General features: G+C 37.1%; 3 protein-coding genes across 3 annotated transcripts; 1 reads left to right on the top strand and 2 right to left on the bottom strand.

Annotated features, from left to right (window-relative positions):
* The first annotated feature begins 138 nt into the window (after window positions 1-138).
* On the top strand, window positions 139-8,671 carry LOC121380369. The gene is made up of 4 exons (XM_041509154.1): window positions 139-203; window positions 1,662-1,745; window positions 6,270-6,329; window positions 7,771-8,671. The coding sequence occupies exons 2-4, from the start codon at window positions 1,670-1,672 to the stop codon at window positions 8,517-8,519; spliced, it is 885 nt and encodes a 294-aa protein (XP_041365088.1). The 5' UTR covers window positions 139-203; window positions 1,662-1,669; the 3' UTR covers window positions 8,520-8,671.
* A 4,334-nt stretch (window positions 8,672-13,005) lies between these two features.
* LOC121381824 (uncharacterized PE-PGRS family protein PE_PGRS46-like) lies at window positions 13,006-16,522 on the bottom strand. Its single transcript, XM_041511186.1, has 3 exons — window positions 16,405-16,522; window positions 14,536-14,653; window positions 13,006-13,848 (listed from the first exon to the last, which is right to left on the bottom strand). Exons 2-3 carry the CDS (start codon window positions 14,624-14,626, stop codon window positions 13,316-13,318), a joined length of 624 nt encoding a protein of 207 aa, XP_041367120.1. The 5' UTR covers window positions 14,627-14,653; window positions 16,405-16,522; the 3' UTR covers window positions 13,006-13,315.
* Window positions 16,523-19,317: 2,795 nt separating this feature from the next.
* LOC121380410 (uncharacterized PE-PGRS family protein PE_PGRS46-like) lies at window positions 19,318-24,060 on the bottom strand. The gene is made up of 3 exons (XM_041509212.1): window positions 23,699-24,060; window positions 20,960-21,077; window positions 19,318-20,267 (listed from the first exon to the last, which is right to left on the bottom strand). The coding sequence occupies exons 2-3, from the start codon at window positions 21,051-21,053 to the stop codon at window positions 19,747-19,749; spliced, it is 615 nt and encodes a 204-aa protein (XP_041365146.1). The 5' UTR covers window positions 21,054-21,077; window positions 23,699-24,060; the 3' UTR covers window positions 19,318-19,746.
* Window positions 24,061-26,479: the final 2,419 nt, after the last annotated feature.

Genomic DNA, 26,479 nt, shown 5'->3' with positions numbered 1-26,479 from the left:
ATCAATCTGTCAAAACTGAAGACAGGAAACATAGGACACGATGTTTTAAAAAACACGAACTGATTAATCCTAAGGGGATGCTATTTACGACAATTGTTAGTTATGTTTTATTGTCCAACTTGTCACGTATATAACCCACATCATATCTATTGTATCATTTCTTTGGAGCTAATTGTTGGTGCATACATTTAATACATCTACTGGTAAGCATAATTTATTCTGTTAAAGCTCATGTTACATTACTAGTATTCGATACACAATATATAACTCTTGTTTATTGATTTTCGTACTGGGTTGTCGTTAAACATTAATTCATTCATTCATGTATTTATTGTGTCGGTTAATTTGTACAACGAGACAAATATAAGTAATAATCTAAATCTATATTATTTTGCTGGTTATTTCTATTAATGCATGTTGCTTTAATTCGTTGTTTTTGTACTTATATAATTAGTTATTCGTTAACAAAAACACAAAAGAGATACATTTGGTTTGCCACTAAGCGCTTTTACAAACAATCTGTATATTAGTGCATCAATGAGTATCAGTCTGTCCGTTCGTCGGTCCCACATATAGTTTTCCGAACCTTTTATACAATATCTTAAGATACTGGGCTGAAAGTTTTTATATAGCTTTATTATGTTGTGTTCCAGATACAATCTGACTTTTGTGACGATTTACCCATTGTTCACAGAGTTAAAAATTTGTATTCCGGACTTTTTTTTCGCAGTGCCTCGAGATACTGAGGTGAAATATTGTGTATAGCTTTATTAATGACTGCCACAGCTCAAATTTGACTTTCATGGCGACTTACCATGTTTTAGAGTTATATCCCTTGAAGTTTGGAGATACAAATATTTGTTTCCCGAACTCAAATTTTGTTATAGCTTTATCAAGGACTGTAGAGATCAAGTTTGACTTTCATGGTGATTTACCATTTTTTCACAGAGTTATAGCCCTTGAACTCATGACTCAGGACAAAATGGTGTCGCTTATCAAAATTATGTCATTTAAAAAAATCACCTGATTCAAATAATAGTGAATGAACGTTTGCATTCTTACGCGACATAATTATCAATAAAGTTTATACAAACAATACTACAGGCGTATTTAAAGCTAAACAAAATAAATTCAGTTATGTATTGTTAAAGTATGCATATAAATTTAATTATAAGATTTGACCGCAATTATTTTTTGGTTCTTGCAATTATAAACTGGAATTACAATGTGCACACTTTTGTATGACCCATTACGCGCAGTCATACAGTGTGCACATCGTTTATTTTTTCGGTTCATATCTACTTGTATGAACCAAACAATAATTGCGGTCAATTCGTTAGTAAACTAGTTTACACCTGTACGTAAATACGGGGACCGCTCTATAGTCCGAAGGTCCAATGGTCCGAAGGTTCAGTAGTCCAGGATAGGACCACTGAACCTTCGGACTATAGAGCTGTAACCCGTAAATACATTTACACTTTGGTTTATTATAAATGTAGGCTTTTTATACTAATGCCAGTTATATAGTTTTTTTTATATATGCATACCCTTGTTTCTCTCCCAATAATAGATGTGTTTTTCGTGCTGCATTGCCAATCATTTTGTACATCATAAAAGTGTTACAAATCTTTGAATATGATAATAACTTTGTTTCTTCACAGTCGCAGTGATGGAGCCCACATTGGTTGTTTTCGTCGTGTTGATCGCACAGTGTACCATATCATCCACATATGGACAAAATCAAGGTAACATTTACTCGAAATATAATCACGATTAAAATAAACGACATGCTCAGAACAAATTGTTGTTTGTTTATGGAGAATAAAATAAGAAATAAAACAGACAACGTATATTCGATGTTTAATATATATTGGGGGTTTTTTTCTCTTTTTTTCTGTATATATAGAATTAAAATTCTTCATACAAGACCATTAGCTTTTGGTGTAAAGTGCTCTCGTGCAGAAAATCTCTAGTAATCACATTTACCCCCAACAAATATGACAGTCTGCCTTTCGCAATTACTATGGCGACGGTTACATTAACTTGGACAAAGTCAGTATGCGGTGGATGAAGCGACCATAGAGTATCAACAAATTGTCTGAAATCCTCTCTTTATCAGCATTTTATAAAATACTGTAACGTGTTCAGGGAGTGAGCGCTCGCGAACAATTTGACTGGTACGATCGCGTTCTATCGTATGACATATAATTGACATTAGGCGCAAAAACCAGTTTAGCGAGCTGTTGTAAGAGATCGTTCTCATTGCATTCTCATAGACATAACATAAAGACACGCACCTTTTACGGATACATTTAAGAAATTATAACATGTTTTAATTGATGACGACAGATACATTGTGTTGACCGCTCACAACTATGAAATGTTATTTTCAATGGAAACTGATAAATACTAAATACACTGTTCTATGGGAATTCCGTAAAACGTACACTTCGTATCTGTACGTGTTTGTACGGTAGCCGTGGAATCGCGCTCTACAGCTATGCTTACATAAACACGAATACGTATACGGATACGCCAAATATCGTTAACTGTTGTTTTCAGTCGAGGTGTTTGCATATATTCGAATAAGCATACGGGTACAGCATCCGGATACGGATACGATTATTTCGATCACCCAAGGTATCGTTTGACATGCGCACGTCAAACAACCCGAAGTTGAGACATAGAAATGACGTGCATCTAACCACGTTATTACACTGGGCAAAACCTTTTGTTGCACGTGTATTGCATTTATACTTGAACATATATGAACACTACGTCGCATTATCGGATTCTGTTTTCGTATGTATATTATACCGCATTGTCGGATCTCTGTACAGCTGCGTTCACGTATACATGGATATGGATATGACAAAAATCGATAAATATTGTTTTTAGTGCAGGTGTCCACATATGTCCGGATACGAACATAATTATTTCAATCGCTCCATGTAAAGAATGATGTTGTATCCGCACGCCAAAACGTGCGCCTGAAGTTGAAAAACAAAAGCTTCCCATGCTAGTTTCGTTTGGAAAGGCCTGTTTCTTTATGTGTATTGATAGTTTTGCATGTTCCATTCAGTTTTGTTAGATCAAGCATATATTTGGCATTGATTTGTACTATATGTCAGGTTTTAGAAAAATATTCCACATTCTTGAAATTCCAAGCACCAGTACCTTTTAGGAGCTGATGCTTTCTATAATGTTTTGCTACTTTCTAGAATCTTCCAATGGCTGCTATGTTTTAGTTCTTTCTAGAATGTTCCAGCGCTGTCTAGAATGTTCTAGTGCTGCCCCCAGATGGTGTATATATAGGCCTATACGTGCATAAGTCAACTTAGTATTTTTCAGCTGCTTACATTCTGGCGATTCATTTTGTTACGTTTGTAGATTCTACATTGACCCAAGGCAGTTAAAGCATGGAATCAAAGTATCTACGAAATTTGCACATGCTTATGAATTATACTTTGGCGTGACGATTGGGGATCAAGACAAATCATGGGCTCCACACGTAGTTTGTGGTACATGTCGATCAAATTTGGAGGGATGGATGCGAGGTGACCGCCTCTTAATACCCTTTGCCATACCCCGAATATGGAGAGAACCACAGAACCATGTGAATGACTGCTACATCTGTATGGTGGATGTTTCAAGATTTAAGAAAACTAAAAATCGACATGATATCACATATCCAGATATTCCATCATCTATTGCTCCAGTTCCACACTCTGAAGAACTGTCTGTCCCGAGACCACCTGCTGAAGATTTGGAGAGTGAAGGTGGAATTTTTAAATCTGAATTTGAAGAATCTTACGTTAGTCATACTGACGAAGAAAAGAAGCAACCATACCCTCCGAACCAGTTGGAACTGGATGATTTGATTCGAGATCTCGGGCTGACGAAGTCTAATGCAGAGCTTCTAACATCAAGATAGATGGAGTGGAACCTTGTGGACAACAGTTGTCGAACTATAGCTGCTGGGAAAAGACATGAAAGATTCTCAAAATATGTTTTGGTAAAAGATGATTTATGGTTTCTAAAATAACATTGAAAATTTGTTTCAAGAACTGGGTATTGGTCAAGAACCAAATGATTGGCGTCTCTTCATAGACAGTTCCTCCCATAGTCTCAAATGTGTTCTTCTGCACAATGGAAATCAGTATCCATCAATATCAATTGGGCACTCTGTGCATAGAAAAGGAAATCTACGAAAATGTAAATATGCTTCTGCAAACTATATACTACAACAGGTACAAATAGCAGGTCTGTGGCGATTTCAAAATGATTAGCTTCTTAAAAGGACTCCAAAGAGGCTATACAAAACATTCCTGTGGAACAATCGTGCTACATCTCAACACGACCACAAAAGACACTGGCCTCAAAGTGAACACTTTATTCCAGGCACACAAAATGTGAAGTATCAGCCCTTCGTAGAATCAGAGAAAGTCGTTATGCCTCCACTGCATATCAAACTTGGGCTTGTCAAACAATTTGTGAAAGCACTGAACAAAGAAGGCGAAGCTTTCAAATACATTTCCAACGTTTCCACATCTGGCAAAAGCACAAATCGAAGGTGGTATTTTCACCGGACCAGATGTTCGCAAGATGCTTCAGTCACAAGAATTTGAAGAAAACATTTTCTCAAAGGAACGAAACGCTTGGAGGTCGTTTAGAGAAGTGGTTGAAAATGTCCTTGGGAATAACAAAAGTAGGAATTACGAACAGTTAATAGAAAGGTTGATAAAGACTTATAAAAAGCTTGGATGCCGAATGTCTTTGAAATTGAATTTCCTCCATTCTCATCTAAATGTCTTCAGTGAAAATATGGGTAATATCAATGAAGAACACGGCGAAAGATTTCACCAAGATATATCAACTATGAAAAGAAGATATCAAGGAAAATGGGACTGCATCATGACGGGTGACTATCTGTGGGGGTTAGTACTTGATGACTCATCATGTCATCGATGAAAAGTACGACAAACTGTTCATTTGTGATCTGTCCCGGGTCGGGCCCCTGGTTATCCAGAGACGGGACCCGGGACAGACATGCTGCCATTAAAAATCCATCAATATAGTGTTCTGTATATTTCTTTGGAGCGAAAAGTCTCATAAATTCGTAAAACATTTTCTAAAAATAGTGAAAGTTAGATTCTGTGACTAAAAGTAACACTCTAGAAGAAGTTGTGACATTTTTGTAATCAGTACACTTTCACTAAACATAATCAACACAAAAATTGACATAACTGAGAACTTTGAAAATTTCTGTTACATTGTGTTATGTGTACATTACGTTCAATTGTCAGATCATAATTTTGAAATGCATATTATGCCGCATTATCGGATCTGTGTCCAGGAATGTGTGAACATGGCTTAAAAGTAGAAGTTCTGAGCACCAAACAATCACCATCTGTCACCAGCTACTGCTGAGCCTTGCAAAGACGATGCGAGTTTGCTTAAGAAAACCTAAGAATGCTTTCAAAATTTTGCCCCTTCAATGTTTCAGTGAGACAGAATATTTTGGTTCAGACATTCAGATTGTATCGGTTTAGAAAGATTATTTTTAATTTATACTAATAGGAATGTTTGTGGTAAAACAGAGTCATGGTGTTTTTTATTTGATTAAGACAAAAAGTTTGGTTTGTTTAACGATACCACTAGAACACATTGATTTATTAATCATTGGCTACTGGATGCCAAACACATGGTCATTTTGACACAGTCATAGAGATGAAACAAGCTACATTTTTCCATCAGTAGCAAAGGATCTTTTATATGCACCATCCCACAGACAGGATAGCATATACCACAGCCTTTGATATACCAGTCGTGGTACCCTGACTAGAGCGAGAAATAGCCCAAAAGGCCCACCGACAGGGATCGATCCTAGACCGACCGCGCATCAAGTGAGCGTTTTCCACTGGGTTACGTCCCGCCCTTTAATTAAAACAGATAAACGTTCATTTATTTCAAAGAATGGAACTGTTTTAAAACAGCTATTTAAAAACAACACATTTTAAACAAGGGACACACTGTTATATTTAGGCCGTGTTCAAAATGAATGAATGAATGAATGAATGTTTAACGACACCCCAGCACGAAAAATACATCGGCTATTAGATGTCAAACTATGGTAAGTCAAAACATGAAGTGTGTTCAAAAGGAGTTTTAGTATTAAAATTATTAGCAATAAAATGAAATGTAACAAATAGCCCATTTAATTTTCATATTACCATTGCTAAATATTATGTTACTTTTCTCACCTGCAGCTTGCCCGCCAATCCAGTGTCCACGAGGGTACTACATGAATGTCATGATCTGTAACTGCGGTAAGTTTAGTCAGGACATTTATCTCACTTTTTTCACCTGTATGGTGAACACATTTATTTTATTGTTTCTTTTCATTTATGACGTGTTGAATTTATCTCACTGTCTCTTTTAATCACGAAAAGACTGGTGTGAACTCAATGTTAGAACAGATTTTTTTTTTAATGTTTTGTTCTGACAGGAAACCCGCTACATTTTTCCTAATGCAGCAAGGAATCTTTTATATGCACTTTTCCACAGACGGAAAAGCACATACCACGGCCTTTGACCAGTTGTGGGGCACTGGTTGGGACGAGAAAAAACAAATCAGTTGAATGGATCCACAAAGGTGGTTCGATCGTGCGCCGCAAACACCTCAAACGAGGACTCAACTGACTGAACTAAATCCCCCCCCCCCCCCACCCCCATCAAAAAAAAAGAGAAAAAAAAAGAAAAAAAAGTAATAGTAAGTACTGAATTCGCGGAGTTCTTCTTTTAAGAATATAAATATGAACACAGCGTGGCCAGAATTTCGAGTTAGAGGAGGTCACACAAGCTGTCAAAATCGTAATACATGATCAGGGTCATATCTCTGCACAATGTTCAGTGTAGTGGGCATTTTGTAGGCATAGTGCTTGATTCTATGAATCTATATAGGAGGACAGCCACTCCTTAGGAGATCCGATATTAGAGTTCAAACTTACGCACTGTATATAAACAGAATAAAACAAAACCTATCCAGTAACTGCTGCAAGATGAGCGAATTATATAAGCCCATTGGAGTGTTTTTAAGGGATAATATACGAGACATGTAGGTCCTCCCCCAGAAATAATGATACATTGATTCCTTTTAGCTGTGTCCCAGCGCGTTTTCTGCTGCTTTAAAAAGAGTTCTTAAACCACGTTTTCTAGTTGAAGATTAGAGTTTGGTCTAATGATTTGCCACCTATTTTGTTACGACTCATTTGGATCTTCGTAAAATAAAATGTGTTGAGTGCGTCGTTAAATAAAACATTTCTTTCTTTCATTTGGATCATAACTCACTGAAACCTAAAACGTAATCTACGACAAGAAATGAAAATAAATGTTTTCTTTGTGACAGCTCAGAACACAACACTTGATTAAAATCACACGAAGGCAGTTTATGCATTATACTACATTACATTACACATGTTAATCAGAGTCGTAAAATCATATATATATATATATATATATATATATATATATATATACGTATGTACGTATGTATGTATGTGTATGTATATATATATATATATATATATATATATATATATATATGTATATGTATATGTATATGTATATGTATTTGTATTTGTATTTGTATTTGTATATATGTATGTATATATGTATATATATATATATATATATATATATATATATATATATATATATATATATATATATATATATTGTATATTGTATATTTGGTGATTCTTTCTTCAGTAATATCGGGTGTTGGAGGAATGGGCCGCCCGAACACCGCCATGATGCAGGGTATATCCAACATTGCGGCAATGCGAAGGATGTCTGCTACCACAGCTCCCCAACAAGGTTCGCAAGGATGGACAGTTAGTCCCGCCATGATGGCGTTAGCAGGTGGAAACGAAAGGCTCTCAAATGCTCTGATCATGGGCGCCAATAAAGCAACACGTGCACCGTTACCAAACGCTGCTCCGAGGATGGGACCTGCTCCTCCATCTCAGTATCCTCTTGGTGGTAATCCGAGCATTTCTCCGCTCCTCCTTAGCAACAGTGACATGGCAGAAAGCCTCGCTATGCACAGTTTGATGACTGGGCGACGCGGTGGGCAGATGGGTCTTGCACAAACACTTGCACTGACCCGCGGAAGTGATGCCGTGCGCGATGCCATGCTGATCAACGCAGCCTACCCAAACAACGGCATGGGAGCCAGTATGATGTTGCTCGGAGGCAGCGATGCAGCTAGAGACGCCTATATCATAAACTCGCTCAACAGACGTGGTGGTGGTCAAGCCAGTTACCTCAACACCTTAGGAGCAACAGGCGCCTTGGGTGACAACTACAGGGATATGCTGGCCACGAAGGCGGTTCTGCAGGAAACAAATCCCATTAAACAATCCATGCTCTCCAAAGTTCTGGATATCCCGGACAGTACCCGCCAGCTGATCATGCTCAGAGCGTTCCAGGGTCAAAGGCAGACCATGCTATACTGATTTCATCAATAATCTGTTAACAGTTGGTATGTCCATGCTTGCCTTCCTTTAAACATGTGATGACTTACTTTCAAAAAATTATTAATGGACATTAATTGTATTCATTTATCATCTTGAAAATTCTCAAATAAAGTCGTATACATATCTTGAAATGTCGGTTTATGTTATATGTGTGTGTGTGTGTGTGTGTGTGTGTGTGTGTGTGTGTGTGTGTGTGTGTGTGTGTGTGTGTGTGTGTGTGTGTGCGCGCGCGCACACACACAATTAAATGTATTAAATTCTATAAATAGTAATGAAGGGGACTTGGAAGAGAAATTATCATTTGGTATGGTTTTTGGATGAAGTTGTATGTTAAACGGTTCTTTTGTAGCATGTTCTTGGTGGTTGTATGAGCAGGGTTGTTCCAAAAATAATCACATATGGGTAGGGAAGGGAAGTTAGCGCATACGTACGAGTATATATAGACGTCGGAAGATGGCAATGGCTGGTTGGGGGCTATATATTAATTTGACTTTCAACTGGGGGAGCAATGCAGAGTTGGGGGACCTCGCGTTTTTATGTATTTGTCACTCGTACATCGACCTATTACAGTCAAAAGATGATATCTGCATGTCTTGTCTTTCTGAGGTTGAGATAAAAAAGAGAGAGATACATACATACACACATACACACACAGACGTACATACGTACATACATACATATACATATACATATACATGTATATGTATATGTATATGTATATGTATATGTATATGTATATATATATATATATATATGTATATGTATATATATATATATATATATATATATATATATATATATATATATATATATATATATATATATATATATATTGTACATTAGAAAACTGTTATCCTTGGACATGGTTTAATTTTCTGAACAGAACAGATCTGTACACTGTTTCTAAGATTTCACCATACATTTTATTTTATATTGTCTATCACTGATTCTTTAATTGAAATAACTATGTACCGGGTGACGTATATATCGGTTGCACACCCCCCCCCCCCCCCCCCACACACACACACACATACATACACACACACAACGATAACCCTACTGAATAAAGATTTGGCTAAAAAGTAAAGGGCTAATTTTAATTTTTCACACTCATCACTATGAATATTTTTGTTTACTGTACGGCAGTATTCACGGATAATAAACTAAAGGACAAATTAAGAGAGAACTGGAATTAAATTACGTCAAAAAATATATTTCCTTATGGAAAAAACAAAACATTTGAGGTTAGTCTATGACCATATTTTCAAGTAATCAAAAGTAGATAAAGTATAAATTAGCTTTTGGCTTTGGCGTCGCGTTTGATTACTTACAATTTTGAATCTATTGCTATTTTAACAATATTTGACCTATGGGCATACAGTTTTCACTGCATGTGGCAAATATCCATATACTAATGCGTGTGGAATATTAAAAGTACAGTGTACTTACGTTCTAGCCAATTCGTTATTTAGTAGGGTTATCATTTTGTGTGTTATAGCAAACTCACAATTGCGATAGCACCAACAACTGAAAATTAGATGGTGCGTTTCCAGTGAAGTTGAGTATATCTATAGTCTGTAGGCCACCCGAATTATATTTTTAAAAACCCAAAACAGTTATGGTATGATAAAAACTGAAATATATAATTCAAATACAATAATTTTAAACATTCATATATTATTCACTACAGCTCCGAACACTGTTTTGACAAAATGATTGAATCGACTTTTGTTCGTTTATATACCTTTGTCTGACACATCGGACTACAGGCTGGTAGGTATAGAGTTCGCAGCCCGGTACCGGCTCCCACCCAGAGCGAGTTCTTAAGGCCACTACACCCTCTTCTTTCTCATTAACCACTAACAACTAACCCACTGTCCTGGACAGAGAGCTCAGATAGTTGAGGTGTGTGCCCAGGACAGCATGACTGAACCTTAATTGGTTATAAACACGAAAATAAGTTGAAATGAATTGAAATGACACTCAAAAGCCGAGTTAAACATCCGTTCATTTAATTTCCTTTGGCTAGCATAATTTATATACAGCATTGTATTCAAATGTCAAGAAAAGCATTCACGGTGAAACTTTGCAACTAAGTTATTTTATTCTCGTTCCAAACAGTGCACCACAGCTGGACAAAGGCCATGGTATGTGTTTTCCTCTCTGCGGGAAAGTGCATATAAAAGTTCCCTTGCTGCATTAGAAGAAATGTAGCGGGTTATCTCTGGTTACAACGAATCAGAATTACCCAATGTTTACATCCAATAGCCGATGATTGATTAATCGATGTGCTTCAGTGGTGTCGTTGAACAAAACAAACTTTTAACTAAGTTATTTTAATTCACTTAAATAGGTCGGCATGTTAAATTTGCGTATTGTATATATACTGAACGCCATTGAAAAAGCACCATTATATTTGTAGTTATAAAATGGATATGAAAAGAAATACTTAAACATTTTGCTAATGTTGTATAACTGGATGTATTCTGATACAATAATTCTAATATACAATATATAACCCCATAATTGTATATAAAGTGTCACGGTTATCGTGTTTTATAGCATTCTAACAATTGTGATAGCACTAACAACTGAAAATTAGGTGGTGCATTTTCAATGGACTTCAGTATATATGTACTAGTTTGTAATACAAACCGGCCTCGGTGGCGCAGTGGTTAAGCCATCGGACTACAGGCTGGTAGGTACAGGGTTCCCAGTTCGCAGCCCGATATCGGCTCCAACCCAGAGCGAGTTCTTACGGGCTCAGTGAGTATGTGTAAGGCCACTACACCCTCTTCTCTCTCACTAACCACTAATAACCAACAACTAACCCACTGTCTCGGACAGATAGCCCGGATAGCTGAGATGTGTGCCCAAGACAGCGTGCTTGAACCTTAATTGGATATAAGCACGAAAATAAGTTGAATGTAATACAAATATGCTATACGGCCCAACTACATACAAATAAATCAGACCCCTAGGAACCGGAACTTGACGACAATAATCTATATGTTTTGTCCCATGCTTTTAAAAATCGAAATTAAAATCTGGCTTCTCCCTCCCCCCCTCCCCCCCACACCACTAGTCCCCCCCCCCCCACACACACACCACTAGATACTCCCCCCAACCTCACTCCGAATGTCGTTCCTATGGGACTGTATATTGTGTTTCAAGGTAGGTCGGCTATTTCACACTGGCGTCGTTATGAGTTTATATTGGGGGTGGTGACAACCCACACTATGTATGTACCGTATGTATATATTCACGTGAATGTTTTTCTAGAGGGTGTTTTGTTGTTGTTGTTTTTAGCTCAAGAGAGCATTACCACACATTGTGATCTCACAGTGCAAAACTTTAAAGTTTGTTTTCCTTAACGACACCACTAGAGCACACTGATTTATTAATAATCGGCTAATGGATGTCAAAGATTTGGTATTTGTGCCATATAGTCTTAGAAAGAAACCTGCTACATTTTTTCTAATAGTTATAGTCATAAGGTTTTATTTGCTCATCCAGAGCAAGTTGTTGTAGCGCACGGCTGTCATGGGCACCGGCGCCTTCGTCCAAGACAGGATTTTTCCATTAGTAGCTAGGAATATTTTATATGCACCATCCGACAGACCGGATAGTACATTCCACGATATACCAGTCGTGGTACACTGGTTGAAACAAGAAATAGCTCAATGCGCCAGCCGACGGGGATCGATCCTAAACCGACCGAGCATCAGACTTGCAAAGACGATTCGATGTTGAATAAGAGAGCTAAAGAGAGTTTTGTGAATTAAATCCTTGGTTGGAGATTTTCGAAGCTATCTTAGAGCTACGATATCGCAAAACCATCATAGGTTATGACGTCACTAAAGCACACGCCACGGTGACGTCCTAGCTTAAGGTGGTTTTACGATATGTAGCGCTAATGCTCGGCTGAGACTGTCAAATGTCACGACGAATTTGGCAAACTCGACGTTTGCGTTTCAATAGACCTCTGTCGCATTCCTATTGCGCATGCGCGCGAAGAGTGACGTCCCTTGCCTAATTCGACGGTATCCAGGCTGAAAACAAATTGTGGGGCATGATCGAAATGTGCGTTCAGATTAACAACTAATAGAGTATACTACGAGAATCGAGTTGCAAGAGCGCTCAGACTAGCAACTGGACAGTCTCTGAATCAAGCGTCATAAAAAAAACCCCACCCTGTTATATGTTACAAAATGATATTTTTAAATGAGCTGGAGTTGTCTTGCTTTATTCACTAATATTAATATTGCTTCTTTTTTGCATTTTATGTTTTAATAAACAGCTTTAATACCATTATATATGAATACTCAACAAATACTGTAATTGTAGGTACACAGATAACTTTATTATTATTTTTGGAGTGATTAAGCAACAACAATAATATTTTTTTAAATCCAGAAAGAAACGAAAAAACAATAAGCACAAAAAAGTCGAAACAAAACAAATATAGCGTTGAAAATATATTTCAAAGTAATAATAATTTAAAAAATGAAATTGCATAGACTATCTGATTAGATCATTTTCGAAAGTAGCTTCAGAGCAATCTAACCAGTTTTTGATAATACATGAATATGAATAGTCACCTGATTTTACTGTCGATATCTTAAAAAGCTCACAGTTATCGTTTTCAAACACTACTCGCTTTCGATGCATTTGCTATATTTTTGTTGCCTAGGTTTGCGAAACGTTACCACAGACAGGAACAAAACATCCATGGTAACACACTAACTCTTGGTAATGTATGTCCGTGGATCATTTCACCATCCATCCATAAATAACCACGGCATTATACTCTGGCTACTACTTTGCCTCATCCCTAAAGCTCCACCGCCACCTCCTCCTCGTCCACCTGGCTGGTTGGAGGAAGACTGTGATTTGCCTAAACCGCCAAACAACAACATATTTTCTAACATGTTATCTCCCATTCCAAAGCCAAGATCGAGGACACTTCCAGCAGCCATCATGCCTAACGGACTGGAGGCCATGCCTGGCTTTGTCATCATTGATAGCCCAGCAAGTTCACGGAAACTGTCCCCCAGTCCTCCTGTGAGTGCCAGCGCTCCCATTGCTCCACTACCCAGACCACCCATTCCTCCTCCTCCTGATCTCTGAGCCACTGGGGCTGACTGCGGCTGGCCTCGGTTTGTCATCATGCTCATCGTGGCCATGTCTCTCATAAGGTCACTGCCCGAAGCCAGACCTAACATGCCGAGACCAGACATGCCGGAACCGGAGGACGGCATGGGTTGCCTTGCCACAGATGTTTGACCACCTCCAAATTTTGGATTGGCTGCGAAAGTAGAATAAAAAACCCAATGTAATGTACATGTAACTCTGTTGGTGCATCTAATCATGCATCTACAAAGGATGCGTTAACTTCCACGATTAACACACATAATTACTTACTTATAAGTATTTAACATGGCTATATCCAATTAAGATTCAAGCACGCTGTCCTGGGGACATAGCGCAGCTGACTAGACTGAGTCTCCGGGACAGAACACACATAATGAGGACTGTATGTTTTATGTGTTTGTCCTTTTTCAATTGATTCAGTCTATTTCATGTTTGAAAAATATTTATATATTAAGTAATAATACTACAACAGTGAAACAAAATAGTGTAACTTTTGTATATAAATGTATAAAATAAACATTCAATTTATTGGCGTACGCTCACTTCACATTGAGAAATATATTTTATTATACGCGTTGCTATAACTATAAATCTTATGCAATGAACGTGATGAATTGTTATAATTTTAAAAGATAATGGTGGTATTAAAGAGCTTCCAGAGTGTTGTTTTTAGGGCTTTTTGAATCCGTAATGGTTCACAAATGCAATCATAATACATCGAGTTCTTTCTAATTAACCACTAGCAATTAGCCACGGTGTATGCCTATGGCAGCATGCTTACACTGTAAGTGGTTATAAATAGGAAACTTAAATAATAAACTAAAATGGAAGGATGTCATACTTGCTGTTTTTTCTGATGCCGCGGTGCCCGACTGTCCAAATACACCCGAGGTAAGAGTGGAAAACACGAGACATAACACGATTCTAGACATCGTGGATCTTCTTCCAAATACCCGAGACTGAAAACAATGAAAATTAAGGTTAAAGTTCGTTTTGTTTAAAAACACCACTAGAGCACATTGATTTTATTAATTATCGGCTATTGAATGGTAATCTTGACATATTGTCTTAGAGAGAAAACCCGCTACATGTTTTCCATTTGTAGCAAGGAATCATTTATCGTGCATCTTCTTCCAATACCCGAGACTGAAAACAATCAAAAGTTAAAGTCAAAGTTCGTTTTGTTTAACAACAACCGACCGCGCGTCATGCGTGCGATTAACCACTGGGCTACGTCACGCCCTGAAAATTAATGAAAACGGATTCCTTCGTTTATTCTTATCTCCGAAGATGTATCAAGATGTACACCACAACGGCATGTAAACCCAGTGTTCTTTAACGCATCATGGGGCAAGGTGTAACTCAGTGATAGAGCACTTGTCTGAGGTGCGATGGGTCGTCGGAACGATTTCCCTCTGTTGACTCAGTGGTTTTTCCCCTGTCCCAAACAATGATATTTATCGTGGTATGTGATGTTGTGTCTCCAGACCAGATGAGAAATAACTTTAGTTTTCGGAGGACGTGGGTTTCGAAAAACTAAATAGTAGAGGTGCCGTTAAAGAAACATTTCATTTCTTTCCTGATCCTTCAACGACATTCGGCAGCAAAGGGTCAACAACATATAATGAAGAGATGCTATACAAACTATACAAAACTAGATAGACGTATGGGCAATATAATTCAGTTTCATATTTCATCATCGTGCTTATCTTATATTCTTGGTGATAATCAAAACAAAATGCTCACTTTCTGTTGATGGTATATCCATAGCAAAATTACAAAGTATACTAACTCGTACTCTGCTGGAGATAACGTTAGCAGACAAACATATAAAACAACATTCTTGTTTTTTAGAATCAGTGCAAACTGGTTTCTAATTACATTTGTACTTATATCAGTACTTCTGAAATCTTATTAATGCAATACACTTGATCAAAACAATAGTTTAAGTTTGGTGTCTATTTTGAAACAGTCATTACAAAGAAGAAAAGGAGTTGAAATGAAGGAAGCGGAAACAAACGAAAGGTTGTTTTAGTTCACTACATCACTAGAGCACACAGATTTATTAAGCATCGATTATTGGATGTCATTCATTTCATAATTCTTTAGCAAGAGGAACACTCTCCATTCCTGACATCTTCAAATTATGGTTCTGTGTGAAGATTGTCAAAAGCATGTTTCACAATTTCCTTTAAAGTATGACGTCAAAAAACAACGAAAAAGACAAAAAACAAAAACAAAAATACAAAACATTGTATGCAGTGAAAAAGAGCACCCTAATGGTAAATCAAACCTGGTTATTTTAAAACAAGTATATAAATACAATGTAACGGTCTAATGAGATTAACAATTACGTTTGGTTAATTTTGATCAATGAGAACATGAAGTTACTTATTTGTAAAATAAGTTCTTTTAACTGGAAATTGCGATTAAACGTCGTTCTTATTCAATTTAACCATTTAAAAGTTTAATGTTATTCGGGTTATTGTTATTGTTTTATTTAGATTTCTAGTAGATTCTTTCTGATTTTCATATATAGCGTATAGCCTAACGAAATATATTTTAAATCATGAACATTAATTACATAAGAATTGTAATATTTATGTATCTATTTATTTATTATTATTTGTTTTTAAAGTGAAAATAAATACATGTAGATAAATATTCATCATATATAACCTGCGAACAGCTTTTCGAAAGCACCACTTACCGACTTGGACGGTTTCGACACAGTTTAAATCCAGCAGGAAAGTGATTATCGGCTGTTGTCGGGTCGTTTTTATAGTTCCCAGTTCATGACGGAACTACAAATGCTGTCATGCCACGAGCTGTCATCGAGGTGACATCAATCAAGATTACCTTGGTCCGGAGTAACATTAGCATACATTACTGCACCTGCACGCGCGTCTGCTGCGAGTGGGGTTTCTCGACGTCGAGCAGGGGTGGCAACACTCTCCATGAAAGTGGAGATTACAGCACAGAATCACCAGTGTCTCTTAACCGTTTTGAAACAAGTTCAGTAACATTGTTCTGTGATATATATTCATGTGATATATATATTCATATACATCACATGTTCGGTTACACTGAACTGTGATATATATTCATGTAACACATATTCATATATACCACAAGTTTGGTTACACTGATCTGTGATATATACTAAAAGGCAAAAGTTATTGTGACATGGTTTGTTTGGAGTAATAAATTTGTGAATGGATTTATGGATGCAAACCAGAGAAAATGTGCATGAAACAGCTCGAAGAAATGCAACCAAACAGTTGTTGCAGCGATTGCATGCTTTGTGCAAGAAACATGGAATATTCGGGGGAAATCCTGTCCAGTGTTCACCATAAAAGGTCAAACATTCAGTCGCAAATCATTGCCACTCTGTGCAGTCTTCAGAAGTCCAGAAGTCCGAAAAACACCATTAGTGAACTGTTTGATGAAATTTCGTCATGTCACGCCTCAGTGAAAATGACAGATGGCGAATCATAGGGATGCTTGAATCTGGGACCTCGCAGCGTGACGTCGCACGTCAATTCAACGTCCACAGAAACACCATATGGCACTTATGGCAACGATATCAACAAAACAACCAGGTCAGGGACCGTCCTCGTAGCAGCCGACCACCCGTGAAAACCCATCGCCAAGACACATGGATCCGAACCACGCATCTGCGAAACAGGTTCCTGCCAGCAACCCTCACAGCCCGTACCATCCCTAGCAACAGCAGTGTGTCAGCGAGGACAGTCCGACGACGTCTACACATCTACAGCATCCGTGCAAGACGCTCAGCCAGAAGGCCAATCCTGACGCCAGAACATCGACGTCGACGTCTCCAGTGGTGCAGACAACACCTGCGATGGACAGCACGTGACTGGAGACATGTCCTCTTCACTGATGAATCCCGTTTCCTTCTCCACAGATCTGTCGGCAGGACACGTGTCTGCAGATGTTAAGGTGAACGTTACGTCACTCCATGTGTTCTTGGAGGTGGTGGCGTTATGATATGGAGTGGAATTACAGCCACAGGCCGGACCCAGATGGTTGTGATTGAAGGCAATTTGAATGCTGTGAGGTACCGAGATGAAATTTTGCAAACAACTGTGTTACCGTTTTTGCAACAGAACGACCCCGGGATGACATTACAACACGATAACGCCAGACCACACATTGCTGGAATTGTGCAGCAGTATCTGAATCAGAACAATGTCGATGTGCTACCCTGGCCTACCAGGTCCCCGTATTTGTTACCAATCGAACATGTCTGAGATGAAATGGAGCGACGCTTGCGACGTCTTCCAAATCCTCCAACAACACTGCAGGAACTCCGGCTGATCCTTCCTCAGATCTGGAATGGCATTCCCAGGAACTTTCTCCAGCGTTTAGTGGCCTCAATGAGACGATGGTGCCAAGCCTGTATCAATGCTCAAGGTGGACACACTCACTACTGACTGTGTGAACTTCGCTCTGAACACCCTCTAGCGATGTGGCTCATTTGCATATGGCAGGTGCGCCCTTTTCATGGACTATTGCTCGTTTCCATACCTTCTGACATTTCTCTTTCCATGTTATAACGTTTCATACACGGCAGTAAAAACTTATCATCAGTTATCTTTGTCTTGTGTGTCACAGTAACTTTTGCCTTTTAGTGTATATTCATGTGATATAAATTCATATAGATCACAAGTTCGGTAACACTGATCTGTGATATATATATTCATGTGATATATAGTCATATACACCACAAGTTCGGTTACACTGATCTGTAAAATATATTTATGTGATATATATTCATATATGTCACAAGTTCGGTTACACTGATCTGTGACATATATTCATGTGATATATATTGATATATGTCACAAGTTCGGTCACACTGATCTGTGATATATACTCTTCAAAAAAGAAACTTGACATTTATTTTCAAAGTTAAATTAAAAAACAAACCCTAGTAGACATGATGCAAGCTGGGGAGCTGAATTTAGTATAACTAAAACCAAATCAATGTTATTCACAAGAAAACCACATATTGATATTCCTAAGCTACGTCTTAATGGAATTCTTCTTGATAATGTAACCTCCCACAAACATCTAGGGCTTACTTTAAACTCCAATGGTAGATGGACAGATAATGTTAATGATATATATACTAAAGCCAATTGGTAAAGCGGTCGCCTCAGTTGCTTGGGTTGTAGGACCGAGTCTTCTCGGCTGACCCATTAGGTTTTTCCCGTCCCAACCAGTATCCTGCGACTGTTATATGAAAGGTCATGCTATGTGGTATCCGTGGGAAAGTGCACATAAAAGCACCCTTACTGCTAACGGTTTCCTTACTCACATGTCAAGTCACAGTGTCGTACAGAACCTATTAATGTATGTTTTTAGCTGGTTTCCTCTGAATACTACGAGTCAGAATTACCACAAGTTTGACATTCAATAGCCCATGATTAATTAATCAATGTTTCACATCATGAAATAGTAGTTTAAAATGAGCTACGGTTGTCTTGCTTAATTCACTAATATCAATAGGGCCTATTGCTTCTTTTTGTATTTAATGTTTTAATAAACAGTCTTAATACCATTATATATAAATACTCAACAAACACTTTGATTGTAGGTACACAAATATCTTTATTATTATTTTTGCAATGATAAAACAACAACAATAATAATAATAAACAATCCAGAAAAAAACGAGAAAAAAAATTTAAGCACGAAAAAAGAAGAAACTAATAAAACATAACGTTGGAAATATATTTCGAAGTAATAATAATAATTTAAAAAATGAAATTGCATAGACGCTCTGATTAGATCATTTTACAAAGTAGCTTCAGAGCTATCTAACCAGTTTTTGTTAATATATGAATATGAACAGTCACCTTATTTTACTGTCGGTTTCTCAAGAAGCTCAGTCGGCGTGTTCAAACACTACTCGCTTTCGATGCATTTGCTATATTTTTGTTGCCTAGGTTTGCGTTACCACAGACAGGAACAAAACATCCATGGTTACACACTACGCCTTGGTAATGTATGTCCGTGGATCATTTCACCACCCTTCCATAAATAGCCACGGCATTATACTCTGGCTACTACTTTGCCTCATCCCGAAAAATCCAGCGCCACCTCCTCGTCTACCTGGCTGGTTGGAGGAAGACTGTGATTTGCCTAAACCGCCAAGCAACAACATATTACCTAACATGTTGTCTCCCATTCCAAAGCCAAGATCGAGGACACTTCCAGCAGCCATCATGCCTAACGGACTGGAGGCCATGCCTGGCTTTGTCATCATTGATAGCCCAGCAAGTTGACGGAAACTGTCCCCCAGTCCTCCTGTGAGTGCCAGCGCTCCCATTGCTCCACTACCCAGACCACCCATTCCTCCTCCGCCTGATCTCTGACCCACTGGGGCTGACTGCGCCTGGCCTCGGTTTGTCATCATGCTCATCATGGCCATGTCTCTCATAAGGTCACTGCCCGAAGCCAGACCTAACAAGCCGAGACCAGACATGCCGGAACCGGAGGACGGCATGAGTTGCCTTGCCACAGATGTTTGACCACCTCCAAAAACTAGAAGAAAAACAATAGATGTAACTGTATTGGTGCATCCAATCAAACTTGCAAATGACGCGTTAACTTGCACGATTAACAAACATAATTACTTACTTACTTACTTACTTACTTTACTTACTTACTTATAAGTATTTGACGTGCCTAGATCCAATTACGTTTCCTGGGGACACAGCACAGCTGACTAGACTGAGTCTCCGGGACAGAATACACATAATGAGGACTGTGTATGTTTTATGTGTTTGTCCTTTTTTAGTTGATTCAGTCTATTTCATGTTTGATAAATGTTATATTTATATATTAAGTAATAATACTACTACAGTGTAACAACATAGTGTAACTTTTGTATATAAATGTATAAAATAAACATACAATTTATTGGCGTACTCTCACTTCACATTGAGAAATAAATTTTATTATAAGCATTGCTATAATTATAAATCGTATGCCAACAACGTGATGAATTGTTATAATTTTAAAACATAATGGTGGTGTTAAGGAGCTTCCAGAGTGTTGTTTTTAGGGCTTTTTGAATCCGTAATGGTTCACAAATGCAAGCATAATACATCGAGTTCTTTCTAATTAACCACTAGCAATTAGCCACGGTGTATGCCTATTGCAGCATGCTTAAACCTGTAAGTGGTTACAAATAGGAAACTTAAATAATAAACTAAAATGGAAGGATGTCATACTTGCTGTTTTTCCCGATCCCGCGGTGCCCAACTGTCCAAATACACCTGAGGCAAGAGTGGAAAACACGAGACACAACACGACTCTAGACATCATGGATCTTCTTCCAAATACTCGAGACTGAAAACAATGAAAATTAAGGTTAAAGTTCGTTTTGTTGAACAACACAACTAGAGCACATTGATTTTATTAATCATCGGTTATTGAATGGTAATCTTGACATATTGTCTTAGAGAGAAAACCCGCTACATGTTTTCCATTTGTAGCAATCATTTATCGTGCATCTTCTTCCAAATACCCGAGACTAAAAACGATCAAACGTTAAAGTTAAAGTTCGTTTTGTTTAATAACACCACTGGAGCACATTGATTTTATTAATCATCGGCTATTGAATGGTAATCTTGACATATTGTCTTAGAGAGAAAACCCGCTACACGTTTTCCATTAGTAGCAAGGAATCATGTATCGTGCATCTTCTTTCAAATACCCGAAACTGAAAACGATCTAAAGTTAAAGTTCGTTTTGTCTAACAACAACCGACAGACCGCGCGTCATGCGAGCGCTTCACCACTGGACTACGTCCCGCCCTGGAAATTAATGAAAACAGATTCCTGCGTTTATTCTTATCTCCGAAGATGCATCAACATGTACACCACAACGGCATGTAAACCCAGTGTTCTTCGGTGCATCATGGGGCAGGGTTTAAATCAGTGACAGAGCACATGTCTGAGGTGCTATGGGTCGTCGGAACAATTTCCCTCTGTGGACTGTGGTTTCAAAAAACTAAATAGTAGAGGTGCCGTTAACGAACCATTCTGGTTTTTCCCCCTGATCTTTCAGTGACATTCGGCAGCAAACGGTCAACAACATATAATGAAGAGATGCTATACAAGCTATACAAAATTAGATAATCAAAACAAAATACTCACTTTCTGTTGATGGTCTATCCATAGCAAAATTACAACGTATACTAACTCGTACTCTGCTTGGGATAACGTTAGCAGACAAACATATATAAAACAACATTCTTGTTTTTTAGAATCAGTGCAAACTGGTTTCTAATTACATTTGTACTTATATCAGTACTTCTGAAATCTTATTAATGCAATACACTTGATGAAAACAATAGTTTAAGTTTGGTGTCTATTTTCAAACAGTCGTTACATTTTGGAAGAAGAGGAGTCGAAATGAAGGAAGCAGAAACAAACAAAAGGCTGATTTAGTTCACTACACCACTAGAGCACACAGATTTATTAAGCATCGATTATTGGATGTCATTCATTTCATAATGCTTTAGCAAGAGGAACACTCTCTATCCCTGACATCTTCATTGTGGTTTTCTGTGAAGATTGTCAAAAGCATGTTTCACAATTTGCTTTAAAGTATTACATGTCAAAAAACAACCCAAACGACAACAAAAAAACTCAAAACAAAAACGAAACATTATATGTAGTGACAAAGAGCACCCTACTGGCAAAACAAACTTGGAAGAGTTGTGTACAAATAAACTGTTTTGTACACAAATTATGTACGTTATTTTAAAACAAATATGTAAATACAATGTAACGGTCAAATGAGATTAACAGTTACGTTTGGTTAATTTTGATCAATGAGAACATGAAGTTACTTATTTGTAAAATAAGTTCTTTTAACTGGAGATTGCAATTAAATGTCGTTCTTATTCAATTTAACCATTTAAAACTTTAATGTTATTCGGGGTTTTGTTATTGTTTTATTTAGATTTCTAGTAGATTCTTTCTGATGGTCATATATAGCGTATAGCCTAACCAAATATATTTTTAAATCATAAACATTAATTACATAAGAATTGTAATATTTATGTATCTAGATATATAGTAAACTCTCTATATGTCAAACTCCGTTTTCTCAAACGTCACGCTATCCCAAAACAAGAAGTGTGCCCGAACCGTTTCTCTATATAAACATGTAAGAGTTTGTATGTTTATCTCAAACTTTGACATAAATAGTCAAATGACTTATGTGGTCCCATATGACATATTTACTATATATTTTGTATATTTGTGTCGAAGTTGAAAACGTATTTTCCATAAATTAAAATAATAATTATTTAATAAAATTATTTCGATAAAGGCAGTAAACCAAGCCAAGGGCCTCCTTTTAATGAATTATGTTTGTGTTCGACCATTAGAGGCCAGTGGATTAACTTGTTGTTATTGCCAAGTAGCTGGATCCTGTGCTTTAACTCTGACATGCAAGAGAAAGTTAACAGTTCATTCTTTTGAGAAGAAACATGAGGCAATCAAGACAGTTGAACTTGGGACAAAACCTACGATCCAAATTGCAAAGGAGTTTGATATTCCATTAAGCACCTTATCAACTTGAATAAAATCAGATGATAAAATTAAGGAAGCGGCTTTGAATTCAAATGCAAAACGTTGGAAAATGCGAAATGCTAAGTTTGTCGATGTTGATGAGGCGGTATTGAAGTGACATTGACTGTTATTTCGTGCACTTTATTTCATGTACTTTGAGTAATTATTTCAACATATTTAAATTATTTAATTATTTTTTGTGTTTGTATTTGTGAAATTGACTGTTATTTCACGCAATAAAAGATTTTCTACGGTGATTTTACTTTTTTTCTCCAAGAGAATATAGATGTTTAGTTATCTCAAATATAACGATATCTCAAACTAACCGGCTGGCACCAGCAAATTTGACAATATAGAGAGTGTTAACTTCTAGAAAGCACCACTTACCGACTTGAACGGTTCCAACACAGTATCAATCCAGCGGATGCAGGGAACTGGTTACCGGCGGTTGTCGGGTCGTTTTTATAGTTTTCAGTTCATGACGGGACTGCAAATGCTGCCATGCCAGGAGCTGTCATCGAGGTGACATCAGTCAAGATTATCTGGGTCCGAAGTAACATTAGCATACATTACTGCACCTGCACACGCGTCTGCTGCGAGTGGGGTTTCTCAACGTCGAGCAGGGGTGGCATCACTCTCCAGTGTCTCTTAAACGTTTTAAAACAAGTTCAGTAACATTGATATGTGATATATATTCATGCGATATATACATGTATTCATATACATCACAAGTTGGGTAACACTGATCTGTGATATATATCCATGTGATATACACAAGTTTATCACCCACCTGGTGAACGTATAGCGGTGTCGTACAAATACGGTACGCACCACGAGGGTCGTACCGGATGTACGTCTTTTCATTGGTTGGACAGTAAGTCTACCGGGACGTTTTTTTCATTCATGAAAAATTACGTTGACAACATTCCACAACTTATACTATATATTTCATTCATTTTTTTCTGTAATAAAAATATACATGTATATATGTAAAACTGGGACGACCAGACAGGTAGCGAACTGGTTTGGGGACGAAATATGGATTTTAAAAAAACCGGAAGTAGAACAAACTATTTTGTTAAGAGGCGACCTTTGGGACATACCGTAGTGCACAGTCTTGTGATATCATTCCGCCACAGTGTAAAATGTTTACATATTCGAAATGCAGGAATTTCTATTTTTTTTATGACAAATATTCAATTGTTTGAAGGTAGGTAATAAATAAAATACTACACTCGTTTTCGCTAGACATCATTTTTACGAAACTCGTGAACTTCCCAAGGTATCTGACCGAACGAAAGTGAGGTCAGATACCTTGGGAAGTTCACTCGTTTCGTAAAAATTATATTTAGCAAAAACTCGTATAGTATTCTATATATATTCATATACATCAATGTTCGGTTACACTGATCTGTGATATATATTCATATACATCAATGTTCGGTTACACTGATCTGTGATATATATTCATTTGATATATACATGTATTCATATACATCACAAGTTCGGTTACACTGATCTGTGATATATATTCATGTGATATATATATTCATATATAGCAATGTTCGGTTACATTGGTATCTGATATATATGCATGTGATATTATTAGTTATGTGGGTTTTTGACAGGCCGGACAATCCAGCACGCCCTGCCAAAAACCCGCGTAACAAATTTATTACCTTTTAGATTTTTTTAATAATAAATTAAAATTACACTAACAGTCAAACTTTTAAATAAAGTACACACATTTTGAGTTTGTGTTTAATAATAACATAACATAACCTCAAATTCCTCAAAATATATTGGATTTTTCTGTAAACAAATAACTTAGTTACTATGCAATGTATTTACAGCTTTTTTGTTCGCTGTTTGGGTATTAAGAGTGTCAACAAGGATTCCGGGCGGATTTACCCTGAATCATTTCGAGACGTGTGTTTTGCAAAGGGAGACAACTCTTAGCGCCTTTTTATCTTGCATGTTTTAAACGTTTACGATTATATTGTAGCCGTATCGGGAAAACAAAATTGACCACCTGCAGCCGAACAAAAATATTTGTCGTGTTGTACTAACTTGTAGAACCTGTCAAAAAGCATGTCGAGTTATTACTTAAAATATGTTCGTGATAATTAGCCCAAATTCTACCACGGTAGAAAACTTTTTGGGGGGCCAAACGTGCTCAAGAAATCATCAAATAAACAGTAAAAATAAAATTTACCGAATTGTGGTATTCCCATTCATAAAGAATTCAAGTCTTTTAAGAAATGTAATCAGTGAGGCGTGTTGGAGAAAATTTCGTCGGTCTCATCCGCGGTTTTTATTTTTTTACAACCAGTCGAGCAAGTCACGTGACATTTCGTACACCCAGGCAAATTCTGTATTTTCACGCAAATTCTGTATTTTCACGCAAATGAGACGGTGTACTTGCGGTATGCATTGGCTATTGACCAATCAAAACGCATGAAATTTATCTAAAAGGTAATAAATATTCATATATGTCACAAATTCGGTTACACTGATCTGTGATATATTCATGTGATATATATTCATATACATCAATGTTCGGTTACACTGATCTGTGATATATATTCATATACATCAATGTTCGGTTACACTGATCTGTGATATATATTCATATACATTAATGTTCGGTTACACTGGTATGTGATATATATTCATATATGTCACAGTTCGGTTACACTGATATGTGATATATATTCATATATGTCACAAGTTCGGTTACACTGATCTTTGATATATATTCATGTTATATATATATTCATATATGACACAAGTTCAGTTGTACTGATATGTGATATATATTCACGTGATATACACTCATATAGATCACAAATTTGGGTACATTAATCTGTGATATATATATATATATATATATATATATATATATATATATATATATATATATATATATCCATATAGATCACAAGTTCGGCTACACTGATCTGTGATATATATTTATATATTTGTTACATTCTTTATCTGTTATTCTTAGGAATGGTTTATTTGTTTGAACAGGACAGCTCTGTACACTGTTTCTCAGAAATCACCATACGTTTTGTTTTATGTTGTGTATCATTGATTCTTTAATTGCAATAACTATGTACTGGGCGTTGTAAATATTGGGTGCACTCCTCTCCAGCACACACATAC

Source organism: Gigantopelta aegis, chromosome 9 (genome assembly GCF_016097555.1).
Source record: "Gigantopelta aegis isolate Gae_Host chromosome 9, Gae_host_genome, whole genome shotgun sequence".
Taxonomy (NCBI): Eukaryota; Metazoa; Mollusca; class Gastropoda; order Neomphalida; family Peltospiridae; genus Gigantopelta; species Gigantopelta aegis.
Note: the sequence above shows the minus strand (reverse complement) of the source record. Positions and strands in the feature narration are given on the sequence as shown.